This window comes from Cynocephalus volans, chromosome 13, assembly GCF_027409185.1.
Source record: "Cynocephalus volans isolate mCynVol1 chromosome 13, mCynVol1.pri, whole genome shotgun sequence".
Lineage (NCBI taxonomy): Eukaryota > Metazoa > Chordata > Mammalia > Dermoptera > Cynocephalidae > Cynocephalus > Cynocephalus volans.
Genome location: NC_084472.1, coordinates 29,996,943 through 30,020,079, shown reverse-complemented (window position 1 = coordinate 30,020,079; position 23,137 = coordinate 29,996,943). Strand labels below are relative to the sequence as shown.

General features: G+C 32.9%; 1 protein-coding gene across 7 annotated transcripts in view; it reads left to right on the top strand.

The window, feature by feature from the left end:
* The window catches only part of NOL4 (nucleolar protein 4), a 347,913-nt gene that overhangs the window by 244,117 nt on the left and 80,659 nt on the right, over window positions 1-23,137 (top strand). For 4 of the 7 annotated variants that reach the window (XM_063077008.1, XM_063077007.1, XM_063077006.1 and 1 more), the window contains one exon: window positions 21,599-21,778. In XM_063077008.1, the coding sequence (XP_062933078.1) occupies window positions 21,599-21,778 (180 nt within the window). Of the gene's footprint in view, window positions 1-21,598; window positions 21,779-22,488; window positions 22,681-23,137 lie in introns of all 7 variants that reach the window. The other 3 variants (XM_063077005.1, XM_063077004.1, XM_063077009.1) reach the window with 1 other exon arrangement.

Below are 23,137 nucleotides of genomic sequence, written 5' to 3'. Positions count from 1 at the left end.
ACAAATTAGAGTGTTTAAAAGGAGATTTTTGAGGGTCAGTCATAACTGTGAGTAATAAACCATTGATAAACTATAGTGATGACTGAAAGCTTCAGCCTCTCAACAGATGATACAAAATAAATTTTCATTGCATTTAAAAATAAACACAAACAAAATATAAAATATTTGGTTACATTTTATGTAATCCAAATGTTGCAAGTTAAGATATTTAGGCACTTGCAATCATGTGCCTATGAGGGCTTTATTTTCCCCATGGGTCAGAAGGTATGTGCTGCCTCAGTGAAGACTTTCAGATGCTTGAATTCCTTAGCTGTCAAATACATCACTCTCAGCAATGACCTCATGTGATCTTTTACAACTGGAGTAACCATTTAGGGTCAATTATTAAATTTCTAAGGAATTAAAAAAAATAGTCTTTGATACAGTTAATCATGTATAGCCCTCACTTTGGTCACTAGTTTGATTCATTGTAGCATTTCTGACTTTGGGAAATAATTTTCAGTCAGTTTTTGTTCTTAAACACTATCTCATTTGTCCTCATTATAATCCTGTGGGGTAGGTCCTGTTATTATCCTCAGTTTTTAATGAGGAACCTGAAACTTAGAGAGGTTAAGTAAATCACCCAAGGTCACACAGAAAACAAATTGGAGAAGAAGAATTGGATTGCTTAAGTTAAAAATAGCCCTTGGACAAAAGCTAACGACTTGCAAAACCTTGAGGTCATATTACATTTCTCAAGAGTTGACAAAGGAACAGTTATCAGTAGGTTTTGTGTTGTTGTTGTTATGTTTTTGTTTTAAATGATAAAATTGACCAACATTGAGAAGCTTGCAGAGCCACATGGGACAACCCAGCAGAATATTACTATCTAAATCTGATGTATGTGGTGTCTGTCTTGGGCTATATTTTACCACATATTTGGCCCTAGGGTAAGATGAGAGTAAAAATTGGATCAAAACTCATTTTGCATTATATTTCTTCATCATCTATTGTGTATTATGAATTTACTGAGATTTAATTTGTTGTTGAAAATAATGTTTTCTTTGTTTCTGGGTTGTTGATCACATATGGCCCTGAACATGGAAAAAAATATTTGGTTAGTCTCATAAGATTTTATAAGGTGAGAGGACCCAGTTTCCTATGACTCTAGAAAATATTTTTTCAGAGGCTATATCTTGGTTTTTGCCCAGATGATTTCTTTAGTGTGACTCAAATCATGTGCAAGAAAAGAAAGAAATCATTTTAATAAATCTATTTTTTGCAATTTAGGCATTAGCTTTTTACTGTTGTTTATTTCCTATTATTGTTAATTATTAATTTGGTCTATCTGAAATTGCCAATATTTTTCTTTTTATTGACTTACAAAAAAAATGACACATTCAGATGATTCAATCTCATACAAATGAGAATAGGCAATTAAGCTATTAGTTTAACTGATTGTTAAAGAACATTTAAATAAAGGAAATGAAAAAGAAAGCCAAATATCCAGTGAGTGATATGAAAGTAACAATGGTTTTATACATATATAATATATATGAAACATATACAGGAAAGATTTATAAATATAAATATAGTTTTTTTAAAAAATAGCCTTTATTTTTTAGAGCAATTTTAGGTTCACAGCAAAGTTTAAAAGAAGGTACAGAGAGTTTCTAATACCTCCTAATTCCACATGCACAACCTCTCCCACTATCAATAACCCTTACCAGAATGATACATTCATTATAATCAGTGAACCCAAAAACCATAGTTTACATTATTGTATACACCACATGCATGGTGGTGTGCATTATTTGGGCTTTGACAAATGTATAATGGCATGTATTGACGATTATAGTATCATAGAGAATAGTTTCACTGCTTTAAAAATCTTCTGTTCTCTGCCTATACATCCCTAGCATATTCCCAACCCCTGGTGATCACTGATCTTTTTACTGTCTCCATAGTTTTGCCTTTTCCAGAATGTCAAATAGTTGAAATTATACAATATGTAGCCTTTGTATAGTGGCTTCTTTCACATAGTAATATGCATTTAAGATTACTATATGTTTTTTCATGGCTAGGTAGTTCATTTCTTTTTAGTGCTAAATAATATTCCATTGTCTGAATGTACCACAGCTTATCAGTTCACCTACTGAAGGACATCTTAGTTTCTTTCAAGTTTTGGCAATTACGATCAAGCTGCTATAAACATTCATGTGCAGGTTTTGTGTGGATATGTGTTTCAAATCATTTGTGATCATGATTGCTTTGCTGTATGGTAAGAGTATGTTTAGTTTTGTAAGTAATTGCCAGACTGTCTTCCAAAGTGTCTGTATCACTTTGTATTCCCACCAGCAATGAATGAATCTTCCCATTGCTCCACATCCTCGTCAGTACTTGTTGTTACAGGGTTTTGGATTTTTGCCATTCTAATAAGTGTGTAGTGGTATCTTTTGTTTTCCTCTTTAACCACTTTATCTATGTATTTATTGAAACAAAATTGATTGTACATATCCATGGGGTACAGCATTGAACATCAATATTTGTTTGCAATATGTGATGCTTAAATCAGGGTAATTGCTATATTCAACCTTACACATTATAATCATTTTTTCACTAACCCCCAACCCGTTCCCCTCTCTCATCTCAGTTGGCCTCAGTTCTATTCCCTCCTTTTGAAAGTTCAATAAATTATGGTGACTGTTGTATCTTTCCTTCCTTCTTTATTTGTTTACTTTTTTAGCTCCCACTTATGAGTGAAGACATGCAGTATTTCTTTTTCTTTGCCTGACTTATTTCACTTAACATAATTTTCTTTAAATTTATCCATGTTGCTGCAAATGGAAGAATTTCATTATTTTTATGGCATAGTAATATTCTTTTGTGTATATATACCATATTTTCCTTAGCCAGTTGTCTGATGATGGACATTTATTTTGGTTCCAACTCTTGGCTATTGTAAATAGAGCTGTGATAAACATGGTACTACAGGTATCCCTTTGACATGATGATTTCCTTTCCTTTGAGTATATACTTTTCTATGTATTGCTGGCTTATATGGATCCATATGGATCATATGGTAGTTAAGAAATAAATACCAATTCTCTTCAAAGTATTCCAAAAAATTGAAACAGAGGCCATTCTCCCAAACTCATTCTATGAGGTCAGCATCACCCTGATACCAAAACCAGACATAGCTAGAACAACAAGAGAAAACTACAAGCAAATATATCTGATGAATATCAACAGAAAAATTCTCAACAAATATTAGTAAACAGAATACAGCAACACATCAAAACAATTATACACCATTTTCAAGGGGGATTCATACCAGAGATGAAAGGATGGTTTAACATACACAAGTCAAAAAAATATGATACACCACATCAACAAAATAAAAGATAGGAACCATAAGATTATCTCAACAGATGCACAAAAAGCATCTGACAAAATTCAACATCGCTTCATGATAAAGACTCTCAGAAAATTAGGTATAGAAGGAAAGTATCTCAACACAATAAAAGCCATATTTGATAAATCCACCACCAATGTCATATTTAATTCTTAAGAACAGGAACAAGACCATAATACCCACTCTCACCACTCTTATTTAACATAGTATTGGAGGTACTAGCCAGAGCAATCACACAAGAGAAGAAAATAAAGGACATCCAGATTGGAAAAGATCATGTCCCTGTTTGCAGATGACATGATGTTATACATAGAAAAACCTGTACTGGTGTCTTATTATTCTTTAAATTTGCAATTCTTTAATGACATAAGATGAACATATTTTCATATGCTTATTTACTATCTATACAATTTTTTTGGTAAGGTGGCATGTATTAGTTTTTATTGCTTATAACAGAAATACCTGAAACTGGATAATTTGTAAAGAAACAATATTTATTGCTTACAGATTTGGAGGCTGGGCAGTCCAAAATCCAGGGAACACATCTGGTGAGAGCCTTGTTCTTGGTAGTGACTCTACAGTGGTGCAGAGTACCACATGGCAAAATGGCAGATGGCTTGAGCAGGGAGAGAGAGCTTCTCACATGTTCTTCTTTTAAAACCAACGGAACCACACACATGGCCATTATTAAATCATCAATGGATTAATCTATTCACTAGGGCATGGTTCTCACAATCTAATCACCTCTTTAAGGCCCTGCCTTTCAATTACCATAATAGGATTTCCCACCCTCTTCACACTGTCACAGTGGGGGGTTAAGTTTCTAAACATGAAAATTTGGGGGACACAAACATGGCTGTTCAGGTCTTTTGCCATTTTTTTTTTAATTGGGTTGCTCATTTTCTTATTGTTGAGTTTTAAGTGTTCTTTGCATATTGTAGATAATGGTCCTTTTATGTTTTTTGTAAATATTTTCTCATAGTCTGTGTCTTGTCTCCTCATTCTCTTGACAGTGTCTTTCAAAGAGCAGAGTCTTTAATTTAGCGAGGCCAGCTTATCATTTCTTTCTGTTGTGGATCATGCCTTTTGTGTTGTTTCTAATAAGTCATTGTAATGTGCAAGGTCATATAGATTTTCTCCTATATTCTTTTCTAGGAGTTTTATAGTTTTGCATTGTACATTTAAGCCAGTTGCCCATTTGGGATTAAGGTTCATGAAGAGTATGAGCTCTGTGTCTAAGTTAATTGATTGATTAATTTTGCATGTGGATGTCCAATTGTTACAGAACCATTTGTTGAAAAGACTGTCTTTTCTCCACTGTTTTGCCATTGGCCCTTTGTAAATATCAGTTGCCTACATTTTTTAAAATGTATTTCACTGTTATGTATCTGTTCCAATGATCTATTTGTCTATTCTTTCTGTGATACTATGCTATCTTGATTACTTATTAGCTTTAAAGTGAATATTGATTTCAAGTATTGTCAGTCCTGACTTTATTCTTCTTTGTCAATATTGAGTTGGCTGTTCTGGGTCTTTTGCCTCTTCACATAAACTATAGAATCAGTTTATCCACAAGATAACTTTTTGGTATTTTCATCTGGATTGCATTGTACGTAAAGATTAAGTTGGGAGAAACAGACTTCTTGACAGTATTGAGTCATCTTATCAATGAAGATGGACTATCTCTCCATTCATTTAGTTCTCAGATTATTTCCATCAGAGTTTTGTAGTTTTTCTCATATAGATCTTGTACATATTTTGTTAGATTTATATTTATTTCATTTTTGGGTTGTTAATGTAAATGATATTGTGTATTTAATTTCAACTTTCACTTTTTCATTGATGGTTTATAGAAAAAGTAATGACTTTTGTATATACACATGTATCCTGCAACTTTGCTCTACTCAGTTATTTGTTGCAGGAGTTTTTTGTTGATTCTTTGGGTTTTCTGCACAAACAATTATCTGCAAAGACAGTTTTATTTCTTCCTTTTAAATGGGTATACCTTTCAATTCCTTTTCTTCTTTCATTGCATTAATTAGATTTTCCCAATATGATATTGAGAAGGAATTGTAGGAGGGGACATCCTTGCCTTGTTCCTAATCTTAGCAGGAAAACTTCAAGTTTCTTACTGTTACGTATCATGATTTTAATGTAGGTTTTGGTAGATGTGCATTATCAAATTGTAGAAATTCATCTCTATTTCTATTATATTATGACAATTTTTATCATAAATGGGTGTTAAATTTTTTCAAATACATTTTTATCAACTGATAAGATCATGTGATTTTTGTATTAATATTATTGATCTGATCATGTGATAAATTATGTTAATTGATTTTTGAAAGTTGAACCAGCTTTGCATGCCTGTGGTAAATCCCACTTTGTTATGGTATATAATTCTTTTTATGCATTATTGGATTCAATTTGCTAATATATTCCTGAGGATTTTTTGTATCTATGTTCATGAGAGATATTCATTTATAGTTTTCTTTTAATGCCTTTGTCTATTTTTGTTATAAGCATAATGATGGCCTTATAGACTCAGTTAAAAAGTATTTTCTCGACATTTATCTTCTGAAAGAGATAACAGAGAACTGGTATAATGTCTTTTTTAAATATTTGGTAGAATTTACCAATGATCCCACATGGCCTCGGGCTTTCTATTTGGGAAGGTTGTTAATTATTGATTCAATTTTTTAAAGAGATATAGGGCTATTGAGATAGTCTTTTTCTTCTTGTGTGAGTTATGGCAAATTGTGTCTTTCAAGGTTTTTTTTTTTTTTTTTGTAACATAGTTGATTGTATATACCTGTTGGGTACAGAGTTGAATATCGATACCTGTTTGTAATATGTGATACTCAAATCAGGATAATTAGTATATTCAACATTATACAATGTAAGCATGATTTTTAGCCCTTTACCAATCCTCCCTTACTCTTCCTCCCCCTCCCTCTTTCCCACCTCTGGTAACCTCAGTTCTTTTCTCTCCTTTTGAAAATTCAACATATTATTGTTATCTATGTATGTATGTATGTATGTATGTATGTATGTATGTATGTATGTATGTATGTATTTATTGCCTCTCACTTATGAGTGAGGACGTGCAATATTTCTCTTTCCGTCTTGGCTTATTTCACTTAACATAATTTTATCTAAATTTCATTATTTTTTATAGCAGAGTAGTATTCCATTGTGTATATGTATCACATTTTGCTTGCGCAGTCTTCTGATGATGGACATTTAGGTTGGCTGCATAGTCTGGCTTTTGTAAATAGAGCTGCATTAAACATGGGAGTGCAGGTATCCCTTCAATATGATGATTTCCATTCCTTTGTATATATACCCAGCAGAGGGAATTGCTGGATTATATGGCGATTCTATCTGTAGGTGTTTGAGGAAACTTCATACCATTTTCCATAATGGCTACACCAATTTACAATCCCACCAGCAGTGTAGGAGAGTTCCTCTTTCTCCACATACTCATCAACATTTATTATTCTCTGTCTTTTATAATAGCTGGTCTCAATGTGGTGAGATGATATTTGAATGTGGTTTTGATTTGCATTTCCCTGATGCTGAGTGATGTTGAGCAGTTTTTTTTTTTTTTTTTTTTTTTTTACTGTTAAGTTGTTTGAATTCCTTGTATACTCTGGATATTAATCCTTTGTCAGATGAATAGTTTGCAAATGTTTTCTTCCACTTTGTAGCTTGTCTTCTCACTATGTTGTTTCTTTTGCTGTATAGAAACTTTTTAGTTTAATATAATCCCATTTGTTTATTTTTCTGTTTGTTGCCTGTGCTTTGTGGATCATATCCATAAAGTCTTTGCCTAGTCCTACTTCCCAAAGTGTTTCCAATGTTTTTTTTATGAGTTTTATAGTTTCAGGTCTTATATTTAAGTCTTTGATACATTTTAAGTTGATTTTGTAATATAGTGAGAGGTATGGATTGAGTTTCATTCTTCTGCATATGGAAGTTCAGTTTTCCCAGCACCATTTGTTGAAGAGGTAGTCTTTTCCTCAATGTATGTTCTTGGTACCTTTGTCAAAGATCAGTTGGCTGTAAGTACATGAATTGTGTTATGTATTGTGTCCCATTGGTCCATTTGTCTGTTTTTGTGCCAGTACCATGCTGCTTTTTTACTATAGTTTTGTAGCATAATTTCAAGATAGTGTTATGCCTATGGCTTTATTTTTTATTTATTTTTTTTGCTCAGTTTTGCTTGGCTATTCGAGGTCTTTTGTTGTTCCACATGAATATTAGGACTGCTTTTTTCTATTTCTCTGAAGAATATCACTGGTATTTTGATGGGGATTTCATTGAACCTGTAGATCCCTTTGGGTAGTATGGACATATTCACAATGTTAATTCTTCCAATCCAAGAGCATGGGATGTCTTTCCATCTTTTTGTGTCCTCTTTAATTTCTTTCAACAGTGATTTGTAGTTCTTCTTGTGGAGATCTTTCAGCTACCTGGTTAAATTGATACCTAGGTATTTACTTTTTTTGGTGATAATTTTAAATGGGCTAGCTTTCTTGATTTCTTTTTTCTGTTACTTCATTGTTGGAGTATAAAAACTCTACTGATTTTTGCATGTTGATTTTGTATCCAGCAACTTAACTTTACTGAAATTACTTATTGACTATAAGAGTTTTGTTTTGCTTTGTTTTGTTTTTGTAGAGTCTTTAGGTTTTTCTATATATAAGATCATATCATTTGCAAATACAGACAATTTGACTTCATCTTTTCCAGTCTAGATGCACTTTATTTTTTTGTCTTGCCTGATTGTTCTGGCTAGTACTACCAATACTATGTTAAATATTCCATTTCATCAAAGCTATTGAATTTGTGGGCATAGAGTTGTTCACAGTTGTTCATATTCCTTTATTAGTCTTTTGATTCTATGGAGTTTGTAGTGATGTCTCATTTTTCATTTGTGGTATTAGTAATTTGTGTCTTTTCACTTTTTTTTTAGCTTGACTAGAAGTTTATCAATTTTACTTTTTTCAAAAAGTCAGCTTTTGCTTTCTTTGATGTTCTCTATTGATTTCCTATTTTCAAAGTTTTTGATTTCTGCTCTAATTTTTATTATTTCTTTTCTTCTCTTTACTATGGATTTAATTTGGTCTTCTTTTTCTAGCTTCCTAAGGTGGAGGCTTAGATTACTGATTTTAGATCTTTCTTCTTTACACACACACACACACACACACACACACACACACACACACACAGTTAATGCTATAATCTTTTTAAGTACTGCTTTCACTGTATCTCAAAAATTTTGATAAGTTGTACTTTCATTTTCATTCACTTCAAAGTATTTTTTTAATTTCCCTTGAGATTTCTTATTTAACCTTTGCATTATATAAAACTTTGTTGTTTAATCTCCAAATTTTTGAGGATTTTCCAGCTATATTTCTGTTACTGATTTCTAGTTTAATTCCATTGTGACCTGAGAGTGTACTTTGTATAATTTCTTTTCTTCTAAATTTTTTAAGATTTGTTAATGGTAAGTCAATTGATGGTTCTGTTTGGTTCAGCTATGTCCTGATTGGTTTTCTGCCTGATGAATATGTCTGTTTCTGGTAGATGATGTTGAAGTCTTCAACTACAATAGCAGATTTACCTGTTTCTCATTGTTGTCTATCAAGTTTTGCCTTACACATTTTGGTGCTCTATTGTTAGGTGCATACACGTTAAGGATTGTTCTATGTTCTTGGAGAATTGACCAATTTATCATTAAGTAATAGCCCTTTTTATCCTTATAACTTCCTTGCTTTGAAGTCTGCTGTGTCTGAAAATAATGTAACTACTCCAGTATTCTTTATTTTGTGTGTTAGCATAGTATCTTTCTTTACCTGTTTACTTTTTTTCTATCTGTGTCTTCATATTTGAAGTAGGTTTCTTGTGGACAACATATAGTTGGGTCTTTTTTTTTTTTATCTATTTTTACAATCTCTGTCTTTTAATTGGTGTATTTATACCATTAATGTTTAGAGTGATTATATAGTTGGATTAATGACTGCCAGGTTTGTTATTGTTTTCTATTCATTGCTCCTTTTCTTTGTTTTTATTTTTATCTTCCAATGTTTTTTGGTGTAAACTGAGCATTTTATGATTACATTTTTCTCCTTTTTTAGCATATAAATTACATGTCTATTTTTACTTTTTTAAATATTGCCTTAGAGTTTTTAATATACATTTACAACTAATCCAAGTTCACTTTCAGATAACACTATATGGCTTCACTTGTAGTGTAAATATCTTGTGATAATAAAATATTCCTAATTTCTCCCTCCCTTTTCTGTATCTTTATCGTCATTCATTTCACTTATATATAAACTATAATCATTGAATATGTTGTTGCTATTATTATTTTGAACCAAATGCCATTTGTAAGGTCAGTTAAGAATAAGATAAAGAAAAATTTTTATTTCACCTTCACTTATTTCTTCTCTGATCCTCTTCCTTTTAAAATGTAGATACAAGCTATTGACCTATATTATTTCCTTGTCTTTGAAGAACTTCTTTTGACATATTTTACCAGACAAATCTCCTAGCAACACATTTTCTCAATATTTGTTTATCTGAGAAAGTCTTCATTTTTTCTTAATTTTTTAAGGATGATTTTTCAGGATACAGAATTCTAGGTTAGTTATTTTTTTGTTATGTTTTGTTTTGTTTCCTCAGCACTTCAAATATTTTACTCCATTCTCTTCTAATTTACATGGTTTCTGAGGAGAAGACAGATGTAATTCTTACCTGTGCTCCTCTCTAGGCAAAGTGTTTTTATCCCCCTCCTCTGGATTCTTTCAAGATTTCTTTATCTTTGATTTGCTGTAGTTTGGATATAATATATACCTAGGTGTAGGGTGTTTTTGTTTGTTTTTGTGTTTGTTTTTGCATTTATCTTGCTTAGTGTATTCTGAGCTTCATGGATCTGTAGTTTGTTATTTGACCTGAATTTGAGGGAATTCTCAGTCACTATTTCATCAAATATTGCTTCCATTTTTTTCTCATTTTCTTCTTCTTTGTGCAATTCCGTTGTGCATATGTTACACCTTTTGTAGCTGTCCCACAGTTTTCGTTATTCAATCCTGTTTTCCTTAGTGATTTCTCTGCTTGCTTTCTCAGAATTTCCATCTCTTTTCTTACATTATCCCTTTTTTCTTGCATATTGTATACTTTTCCATTAGAGTTCTTAGCATATTATTCATGGCTGTTTTAAATTTATGGTCTGAAAATTGCAACATCCCTGCCATATCTGGGTTTGGTTCTGGTGCTTTGTCTGTCTTTTCACACTGTGCTTTTTTTAAATTAAAAAATAATTAATTTTTATTTGACATATTGATTGTACATATTTATAGGTACAGAGTTATATTTTAGTACATGAACACAATGTATGATATATTCACCATCTCAGAAATATAAAAATTTATCATTTCTTTGCAATGAGAGCATTGGAGCACCTACCTTCTAGCCATTTGAGAATATACAATAAACGATTGTTAATTATAGATGCCTATCACTACTGTAGACCACTAGAACTTATTTTTCCTATTTGGCTGTAATTTTGTATCCCTTAACCATCTTTTCCCTATCCACCCTTCCCACCTCTCCTTCTCACATCCCTTCCCAGCCTCTAGTAACTACAATTCAATTCTCTAATTCTGTAACTCAGCTATTATTTTTTAGCTCCCACATATGAGTGAAAACATGTGGTATTTTTGTTTCTTTGCCTGACTAATTTCACTAAAAATAATGTCTTCTGGGCTCATCCATGTTGGCACAAATGACAGGATATCATTCACTGTGCTTTTTACCTTGTATAGGGGAAGCATTCTATACTCTTATGATTAGGTCTCAGAGATCTGGACCCTGCATGCTGGGTTATGACCTTTACAAGTGATTCTTAGAATTTTCTTTTTCCTTTTTTTTTTTTCACCCTCTTTGGTGGTACAGGATGGCTAGAGGGGACTAGAGTTGGGTATTACCCTTCTTCTATGCAGAAGGCTAGAGGAAGCTACAGCTGAATAATTTTCTTCCCCCAATTCAGTGAGCCTCTGATAAAATCCCAGTAGATTAGGCTCTGAAACAATAGTTTCTCTTAAAAGCAGGCCTCTTAAGGAAGAATAGAATGCTCTGGTGTTATTTCAAAATGGTTGCTTTTCCCCTTCCTCTGCTGGAAACCAGAGGGGATTTTTCTCTGATCTTCGCTAAGGACCTGGAAAAGCTGCTGGAGGTAAACTCACAAGCTGTGGAACCCCTTATGACTAGGTCCCCCTGGAGTTTTTATTTCTCAGTCTTGTCCACACTGAGCATCTTGAAAATTGTCAATTATAGTTCAGGTTTTTCTTCACCAGTACTGATTCCCATGGAGGTGAGTTTCTGCTCTAGTAAGTTGTGATTCTCTCTATCTACCTGTTTGTCTCTCTGATGTTGAGGATTACTTTGTCCTGTGACCTTGCTTCTCTAATAGATCTAAGAAGAGTTTTTAATTTTGTAATTTTCTCAGCTTTTACTTGTTAGAATGGAGTGATAACTTCTAAGGTCCTTGCATGCTGGACTGTACACTGTCAAAAACACTTTGTGAATTTACTATATAACAATTGTTTGAAATTTTTGTGGGATTTAAATAATTATACTCTATTAAAATTTCCTACTCATCAGGCAGCTTAAAACAATATCTGATTTAAACACTGAATAATTAATGGTGTTATGAGCTAACAGTTCTTTTCCTCAATTCTAAAAGTCAAAAGGCTCTGAAAAATAAAAATTTTTGCATCAATTTGTGGCAAACGTTTTTGACAAAACCTACCAGAATTTATGTGAACCTATTTATAGTCTTTAATTTTTCATTCTTGTGTAAACATTTATGTGATTTTTCTGGATAAATATTAATATATTTTTAAAGGGTGCTTCTGGGGTATTTCAAACTATAGTTTATGCTCCACATGCTATTTCTAAATCCAAAAATACTGAATTCTAAAACATTTCTGATATGAAAGATTTCAAATAAAGGACCATAGTTCTATAATAGTATTTTAATATCATAATTAAAGATGTATCTTTAATAGGTAATATATTACTATGTAATTAACAAGAAGTGGAGTAAGCTTATATCGTTAGGGTATTTTATAGATGGCTGAAAAAGGTATACAGATAATTTAATTTACAATTTTAAATGATAAGATTGTGTCTGGCATGTTGTTTGAGCATAAATAAAATAACTATAAAGAATATTATTATTTATTAGTTACAGTAGTCGGTTTTTCTCTCTCTCTTTTATTCTACTGATTTTACCTTTGAAGGTAAATTTGAGGCTGATTTTGCTTTTATTTTTGTCCTGGGAACTAAGAACAAACATGTTATAATGCCTATTTGAGTCTTACTTCTCAGATTTTATAATAAAAGTTTATCTGATATACATATCAAAAAGCATTGCTCTGCAATCAACCATTTCCCACATACCTATCTTCAAAAGTAGATATCAAAGGAAAACAATCTTATGTTTCTGTAAGCCTTTATTTAATTTAAATTCAGTTTGGACCCTCTCTTTTTCACTCCACAATTAAACACCAATATTGTCCAAACAATTATCCATCAGCTTCTAGTAGGCATTTGATATATCCCTAGCACAAAGTGTTCATAGAGTACATTTAAATTAATACTTAATTAACAAAGCCAAAATATCTTTATATCAATAGCTCATGCAGTCATAATTCTTCAAGATATTTTATAAGTTCTCAAGGAAGCTCGATTTCTTGTAACTGGAACAGATGATAGGGATTTAGCAGATAAATCTTCCTTACAGAGGAGAAAAAAAATCATCAGTAGAGACCTAACTCATGGATTATGACAATGACTACCTCTTTCTCTTGACACCCAAAGTCTCCTGTGTGGCCAGAATTTGGCCATTTTTCTGATCCTACTCTACCTTTACAATGTCCTTTGTGTGTACTGGTATCATTCACTGTGATATATGCAAAAGGAATCTCTAGAAAAGGCAGAGAGAAATAGTTGAATAAATATCAGTTTTGGAATTACAATGTATGAGTAGGAATTTAGCTGAAGACAGATGTGGCCAATACCAGCCAACTGGTCACCAATCCAGTTTTCTCTTCTTCCTTGGCACATGATTAAACAGCACTTCCAGTCTTTCCCTGCCCTTGTGACTGAGTTCTGGGCAATGGAAAGTGAGTGGAAATGAAATACACAGTTCCAGGATCATCCCATGGCCACTTCCCATGTATGATCCACCTTCTCTACTGGATGGATGCAAAGGACTCCAAGGACCTAGACTTCCACATGTGGAAACAGCTTAGGTCACTGGAATTCCACACCAGTGGAATTCGCAGTGAAGTTCCCTGCCAGTAAGGGAAAACATTTTGACTTCATCTAAATAAGAAATGAATTGTGTTTAGTCACTGAGATTTGAGAGGGGGGGAGGTTACCAGTTACAGCAGCTAGCATTGTATTGACCAGTACAGATATAAGCATATAGTTAATTTAAGGATAAATTTATGTATATCATACAGTGTCAAAATAATAAATTACACCATATGTTATATGAGTTAAATCATGTGTTCCATAACATAGTAGATATGCGTGGGTAGGCGCTGAAGTTAGACTACAAGAGTTTACATCACAACTCCCCCATTCACTCTCATTGTTTTCATTTTAGCAAATGAGTGTAGCAGCATCAAACTCGCGGGGTCTTTGTAAGAGTGAACTAATATGTGTAAAGTACTAAGTACATTGCTGGAACATAATAAGCACAATAAGAGTGAATTATTATTGTGTTTATTATTTTTATTCTTGATGCTAGTGCTGTTGCTAGAATTATCTTAAAAGTAAGACAAATGAACCAAATCAAATATTCTATCTGTAAGTTAAGATCATTGCCAAATGAGATACCAGGCTTGGTGATTCCACCTAGGTAACAATCGTTTTCTAAATGTCTGAAACTTAGGCTAGTGAAATGATTACAAAATATTTCTAAAATATTTTTTATGAGCAAAAATGTTAATAGTACCCCAAACCACTACAATATTATAGTTATTTGAACTGGTGATAAAATTAATGACTGGAAGTTCAATTCTCCTTCAAGGCTCACCTTCAACTCAAATTTAACTCTACAAAGAAAACAAAAGTAATTCTACAAATATATGAAATAAAATTACAGTGAAATCAGACTTCGGGAAAATATATCAACAGTATGAATAACATTTTTTCATCATCAAACATCAAAGTACTTTAATAAAATCTAAAAGATATTCACAGTAGACATTCTGAGATCTGATGCCTATATTTACATTTTATTACTTTAATTGTGAAAACTAAACTGAGATATTAGAAGATGAATTTTGCCATTTTAGGTCTTCTACATTAGATTAGTAGGTTAATAAATTTAATAATTGTGTTCGAAACTTTGAAAGAAGAGTTAGATCAGGGATTGACATTTTTATTTACTGGATAATAAGACTTCTCTAATATAATACTTTCTAACCTTATAATAAAAGGTAAAATTAGTATCACTAATAACGTCTCTCTCCAGAAGCTTCAAGAACATATACTTCGTTGAATTCTTCCTCTTAAAAGAGCTTGGAGGAGCTTGGAAGCTTGGGATTAAAAGAAACCTTAAATGTCATTCCTCGCACATATTTTTGTCATCATTTATATAATAAAAGATAAAAGCCTTGAAAAATTGATTAAAATATGTATCATACTCTCTCAGGAGCAATTCTTTCACATAGAAGTATGTAGGAACCTTAAATAAAATGTGTTGTTTTTAACTTATGCATTTATTCCTAAATGGAATGTGCAGAATGGGGCAATTTTTTCTCAGGTGGAAAAACTTCAGTGGCCATTTAGCACACTAGCCACGTATACCATAAGACAGTTTAGTTGTTCTAAACCTGTTCTGTAATGACGGCTTATACTTCTCTTCCCACTCCCTGCCCCGCAAGTTTATGCAGCCTCACTTGCATTTCTCTTCTCTTCTGCCTTGAGTGTGTGCTAACACTTGAGATTATTTGTTATCTGTTTGGTGTTGAATCTCTGTGTATGATTCCATTGCCTAGCCTTACAAACCTGTCTCTCATAAGATGACTTCCTGTCATTAATAAATCATATTCATCAGAATAAAAAGTCCTCATCCCAGACCAACTGAATGAACAACTTTGAAGCTGAGCTCTGCAATCTGTGCTTTAACATGCCTTCTGTGGGATTCTGAGGCACACTTAAGTTTGAAGACTTCCTGTCTGGAGCTAACTTCCCTTTGTAGGAAAGATGGCAGATAGAGGAACAAGTTAAATGACACCAGAGAAAGCATGCAGGTAAATTCAAAATATGAGACATTGAACAGGAAAATTGACCTCGGTTCTGCAATAAGTTAGTGACATAGAAAAAAAAAAAAAAAAGAAAGAAAAATATTAAGAGATTTAAGAAACATCATAAAACACATAAAACATGAAGACATGTTTGTATTATGATTCAAATAAGCCCAATACAAAAAAAAGATGCCTTATTAATGCAGAGCAGAGGGAAGATAAATTTAACTGTAAAGAAAAACAATATGTTTGGTCAACAGAGCACACGTAACTCATTATGGCCTTTTCATGATGAACTAATTTCATTAAATACTGCTCAACAAAAAATAGAGGTGTTTTTTTTTTTCCCCAAATCTTGACCTAATATTTGCAGAGATTCAGCAGAACATTAACGAAAACAATAAATTCTGTTCAAACATATCTTTTGGGAAAATTTTTTAAAAATTGTCAAACTGATATGAGATGCTGGCCTGATTATCTGAAAACCAAAGGTCACACATATTGTTTTGCTTGTAAACTATTTTGAACAAGATAAACATTAGATATTTGGATTTTTAGAATTGATAAACTATATTAAGAACTCTCATAGGTCATGAAGATTCCATAAAACTCATAATGGCTATGGTTATTTGGATCACACATAAATCAAATAAAAATTCACCAGTTATACAAAATGTGTTCCCCAGACTAGCAGCATATGCATTGTTTGGGCTCTTACTAGAATTCAAAATTCTTGGGCCTCGCTCCAGACCTACTTAATGGGTTCAGCAATTTGTGTTTTAACAAGTCCTTTGGGTGATTCTGATAAAATGCCAAAATGAAAGGCTCTAGCCAACCAACATTTTGAAAAACAGACTTGAAAAAATGTCCAGTATTATTTTATGACAAAAAAATAGCTGTGGCTTAAAAATTACTAAGTAAAAGAGATTTTTTTCCCCACAGGTTATGATGACAGAAGTGATTTTCAAATAACAGAAATATCATTGGAATCTTCAAAGTATTTGTTAAATTTGATTTGTTTTTTGGACAAGCACTTGAAAAAGTCAAAATGAATTGTCAAATGTTATCTAAAATTGTTTAAGAATCAATCTAAATAATGGGAAAGCATGTACAAAATGGTAAATCAGTAAACCAGATATTAAATACCATCCACAGTTACACAAATAAATAATTGTAATTTCATATGTAGTTGTTAAATAATAATACAGGGATACTTTGTGAACCATTCATGCAGTGGAATATGATATTTAAGCTGTAATTCAGACCTTTTAGATAAAGCAAGCAGGAAACTATAGACTCAATTTGGAAATATATTAAAGCTATGTCATTTGTTGCTTTCTATTTATTTAATAAGGAATTGAGAGAACGTTCAGATAAAATAGTAATGGAATAGGAAAAAATCAATGAAGATGAAAAGTGAAATCAAAGGCCATTGTTCTGACACTAAGTGACTTGCAATAAAATTTTTAGATAACACACAAAAAAGTATTTCTTTAGGAGGAAGAAATAACACAATAAAGAGGAATGAATTATATTAACACATTGGAAAATTTAAGTTGTGTGTGGGATTTGACAGAAAATACTGATATAGATGAAGAAAACATAAAATATATAAATTCTGCTTTAATAAAGACATCAGTCGCTGCCCAGGAAAACTCAAAATGCCCTGAAATCTCATGATTTAAATGAGATTAAACTTAAAATGCCCTGAAAGCAACTTGATTAAGGGTTTCCTCAAACTGAAAATAATCTAGCAGTATGCATGATATTAGCAATAATTATTTCAAGAGCAAAGAGAACATGTCTAAACTAGTAGAAATAAAAAACACATTTCCATCAGACAATATAAAAAACTTAATCATCTTTCTATTCTCTCTGTAGGGTATAATACTACAAAATCATTGTCATATGAAGAAGCAAAGAATAGGCAGCCAAGAAATGTAGAAAGAAAAATGTATTATAGAGATGGGTCAGGGAGTTATTTAATTTTTAAAATATGACATTTTTACGCATTTTCTGATGTTTATGGCATGTATAAGCTTTTAAAATTTTTTTAATTTATCATTTTAAGTACATATTTCTCATTTTAAGTAAATATTCACTTGTGTATCTAATGTTTCAAAAGAGCCAGCACTCCCTCTCCAAAGTTTATAACTTTCAGGCCTCACAAAACATTAATCCATCCAATCCCGTGAACCAAGAACAATGCTCTAAGCATGAAGTAGCGCTTACAAGTTGTCAAATAAATGAATGTCATGATAAAAATAGTCAAAATAGAAGGGATACCAAACTAATCACAAAACTTATAAACTTACAATTTATTTTGAAAATATAAAATATATTAAAAATAGAGAATATAAGAATATCCATTACCCAAATTTAACAATGATTAAGACTCTCCTATATTTGTTTACTTTCACTCTTTTCCTCTTTTTTCTGTAATATTATTTTAAGGCAAATCTCAGGTATCCATGTCATTTCATCCCTTCATACCTCAACTTGTGACTAACAAATGTGGACCTTTTCCTTCATGGTTCTGTATATAGCAGACATCTGGACTCTGTCTCACATGGTACATAGAAAGAATGAATCAGCCCAGCATATTTGCATTTAGATTAGTGTATTATAGCATTTTTCAAATATTGCACATTGTCATTTATAAAATATATTATACATATTATAGTTTATATTTTAAAAGGTAGGCTTTTCAAATCTATGGAATATTTGCCTTATTAAATCTTATTGGATAGTTCCACCTTGTCAGTGATTTGAACCATAAAAATATGCTGATTTTTAAAATTTAACTGCACTGTTAGTGTCAGTGATCTATTCTAGTTTTATTATCATTCCTCTGATTATACAGTTGTGTTAGTGTGATCCTTACGGCATGCTATACATATGTTACCATTGCACAGAGGCATTTTTGAACACAGCCTATTTCAAATTTCTCAGTGTGAAGGTCAGTCAGTAGCATTTTACTTTGTTGATAGATTTGAGGATAGCTGCTGCTGTTTACCGAGACATTATTATCTATCCGTTTAGCTGAGGCCATCTATGTGAATTAGCATGTGTGAAATCTTCATTGTTAATCTAGCCTTGTAATGATTGATTTCTATACCATTCCAGTCTAAGTTGCAGGTGACCAAAAGTCAACTTTAAGTAAAAAATAGAGTGCGAATGGGTGGGTGGATGATGTATGTTATCACATAGCTGAAAAGTCTAGAATTTAATTCCAGAAACAATTGGATTTAGATGCACAAATGGTGATATCAGGACTCTATGCTGCTTAGGCCTCCTAGGGCCAGCTTGATTTTAGTCTTAGGCAAGCTCTCCTCACCCATAGGCAAAGTTGAAGTATGCATGTCTAGCAAAGAGAGGGTTGGTACCCATAAGACCAGCAGTTTCACTCAAAAAAAGATGGTGGGCTGGCAAAGTAGAAGATACCACAAAAAGGCCCATAGTTGGTGTTGGACACAGTTATCAAAATTTGTGGAAAATGTCTTTATTTACATTCATCTTCTTTTACATCTTTCTCTTTCTACTTTTGTAATCCACTTTGTTCTGAAACCCAACATTCTCACTCTTTCTGCTAAATCCCATGACCCCTTACTCTCAAACCTCACGTAGTTCTATCCTCCCAGTGGTATACGGATGGACTCTGTTTAACTTCTCCTCTAGCAATTTACCCAGTGTCTGAGGCTAAATCAGTAAGTTAAATTTGTCAAGCCTTAATGAAATCATTTATAATGTGGATAATATATTGTATTAGTCAGGGTTCTCCCAAGAAACAGAATCAAGAAAACACACACACACACACATACACACACACACACACACAACAGTTCCACAATCTGCTGTCAACAAGCTAGATATCCAGGCAAAGCCGGTGTTGTAGTTCAGTCTGAGTTTGTAGGCCTGAGAATAAAGGGAGCTGATGGTTTAAGTCTCAGTATGTCCCAACTCAAGCAGTCATGTGGAAAGGGTAGTTCTCCCTTCCTCTGCCTTTTGTTCTGTTCAGGGCCTCAATGGATTGGTTGCTGCCCACCCACACTGGGCAGAGCAATCTGCTTTACTTGACTCCACTGATTTAAATGCTGATCTCATCTGGAAACATCCTCAGAGACACACCCAGAAATAATGTTTAGCTTCATATCTGGGCATCATGTGATCCCGTCAAGTTGACACATAAAATTAACCATAAAATATAGTATTATCATTTATTATCATTATCATTCATAAATTTTAAATATTGTATAATATATATGAATATATTAATACAAGTTCTGCTGTGGTTCGTTAATTTTAACACACTACATGAGTCTAAACCACTACTAAATCTCCTCTGATCCATTTAAAACACATCTTTATTCGATTTGCTCAAGGTGTGCTGACATAGTATCTGAAAAACAAATTGATAGTTGGATGTTAAATTATGATACTGGTTTAATGTGTCTCTTCCCAAAGATACTCCTATTTTTAAAGTTGGTGCCAAGAAATATAGTGCCTTAGAAATTCATTCCTACTGATACTGTAACAATAGCCTCCTAGTTATCATTCAATAGACATAGCATAGAAGAGACTTAAGATCATAGGTTCCGGAGCCAGACTTCAGGGGTTCCAATCCCGACTTCTTCATTTGCTAGCTATGTGACATTGGGAAAGTTACTTGACATTGATTCATTGTAAATGAAATTAATTATATATGTAACAAGGCTTAGTATAGTGTCTGACACATAATAGGAACTTGATTAATAATTGCTGAGTGAATAGTACTCTATGGCACATGACCTTTGCACAGTAACAAATGTATATTGATAATAAAGGTTTGTTGAGGAAAGAAATGATTGACATTGAGATAGATATTTATGGGCTGGAGCAGGAGTTTTGGAAATTGAAAATGGTTTATTGTTATCCTATACACTGCTTATTACATCATATACTTGGGTTTCATTTACTTCTAGGTCACTTCTCCCAAATTAACTCTAGAATTAGCCCAGGAAGTCATAAGGGGAAATATGTTTAATACATGTAATCCCAAAATGAAAAATTTACTTAGTATAGAATGGCTCCATTTACATATAGATATACATTTTTTGCATTCTGACAACTGAATCTTTAAGGCCATCAATTGTTTATGTATTAATTTTTAAATATTTTAAAATTTGGGGGTGTGAAATGATTTTTACATTAAAATATAAGCCACAGTTACTGATTTAATTGTTGTTGCTTTAAATTTGTCATGTCCTTTCACATAGTGTTGGAATTCAGAAGCACTACACTTAATGGATGATTAGGAACAAACCTGGCTCCCTTTTCCTAAACCAAAATCAGATGCCACTTTAAGACTGAGAGACAATTTATAAATTTATTTGAAAGCATGTTGTCTTATAATTAACACCTCTAATCTCAATAAATTTTATATAGTCCCTATTGGTCAAGTTAATCAGTTTTCATGTCTTTTTAAAGAATACTTGATGCAATTAGACTGACTAAGCTCTGAGGTCATACCTATTTCTAAAAATATATGATTCAATCATTATCTTGTAAAATTGATTACAGGTTAGTTTCTTTTGAATACGAATATTAAGAGGAAACAATAATTGCTCAGGAACAGCAAAGTTCAATAAAACTTTCTGCAGTGATGGAAAAATTCCATGTCTGCTATTGAGCACTTGAAATGTGACTAGTATGACTGAGGAAATGAATTTTTAATTTAATTTGAATTAATTTTGACTTAAAATAGCCACAGCTCTGGAGTTATCGTCTCATAAATAAGACTTTTGAGAAACAGTTGAACTTAAAATAAAACATACAATGAGCAAGCTTGTGCAGTGAATTTAAAAGCAGCAATTTTGCCCTTTCTTTTCAGTCTCCTGCACATAGTTACTCAAGCTATGACTCTGGCAAAAATGAGAGCGTGGACAGAGGTGCTGAGGACCTATCACTAAACAGGGGAGATGAGGACGAAGATGACCACGATGACCATGATGATTCTGAGAAAGTTAACGAGACAGATGGCGTTGAAGCCGAGCGACTGAAAGCCTTTAATGTGAGTCCTGCCACACTCCCTGTGTGATTTAATTTTTACCACTTCACTTTCACGTTGTTACTTGTTGGTAAATGTGGATATTTTAGAGACATGTTTGTTTAATTTACAGAAGGATTTTAAAAGTACATGAAACACTCTTTGCCAACCAGACACCAGAATTGCTGTGTTTTGTTTAGAATTTTAAAGCCAAATGTGAGCTGAAAACTGGATTTGTGTTGTGTGAGTATGCATGTTTATCTAGTGGATGGAGGGGCCTCCGCTTAGTCGTTGGAAAAAGTATTATCTTTTGCTTTCCTAGCTTATCTTATTATGCATGACAAAAGAGTTGATCGTTCGTTTTCAGAGATTAGTCCTTTGTGCAGTGTAGCAATGGAACAGTTGTATTTATCATTAATAGAAAATTTAATGGTATGCTCAATTGTCACAGTCTGCTGTTTTTTCCTGATTTTTTTCTACACGAAAGTCTATTCTTTTCTGTCTCTATGTCTGTCTGTCTGCCTTTCTCTCTCTTTTTCTCTCTCTATTTTTTAACCCAACCACTTAGAAGTCTTTAAAAAGTGTTTGCTTAAAATTTCTGGCTTTCCATTGCAAAGTTCTCCAGTGCATAAACCAGAAAAGAGTATATTCCTATCGGTAATCAAGACAGGAAGCTAGGACCAGAAGAGAGCAGCCCTCCAAACCCTTCTCCTCTGTCTCCCTCTTGCCAACAGATGTTTGTCAGGCTGTTTGTAGATGAAAACTTGGACCGAATGGTCCCAATCTCTAAGCAGCCCAAAGAAAAGATCCAGGCTATCATTGACTCATGCAGGCGACAATTCCCTGAGTATCAAGAGCGTGCCAGGAAACGTATACGTACTTACCTCAAGTCCTGCAGGCGGATGAAAAGAAGTGGTTTTGAGATGGTGAGTTTTGAATTAAAACACAGCCCTAGATTCCATCAAAATCCCACATGTAAACCATGACACTATTTTTTTTTTTTTTCATCTTAGTGTCTTTTTCTTTTTTCCATACTGTCAGGTCAAAGGGCTTTTGTTTGCTTGTTCGTTTTTTTCCCTTTTCCTTTTCATCTTCCTGAAGTATTTATTCCCTTTTGTTTATTTAATAAGGAATACCCTGAGACCAGTGCTCACAGAACCATGTGGTGCCACACCACAGAAAATGAGGGTGATATGAGTAAAAACCAGTGAGAACCAGCATCTCGTTCATGTCTGTTTTCTCTCTGTCACTGCTAAAGTGGGTATGAGGTTAACCAAGTCTTGAACTGAAGCACCGGTTGTGGCGTTAGGTGGCTTGTGAGAATGGCTTTCTCTTAAATGAAAGCAAATAGATGGATCCATCTAAGGAATACCATTTTCATAC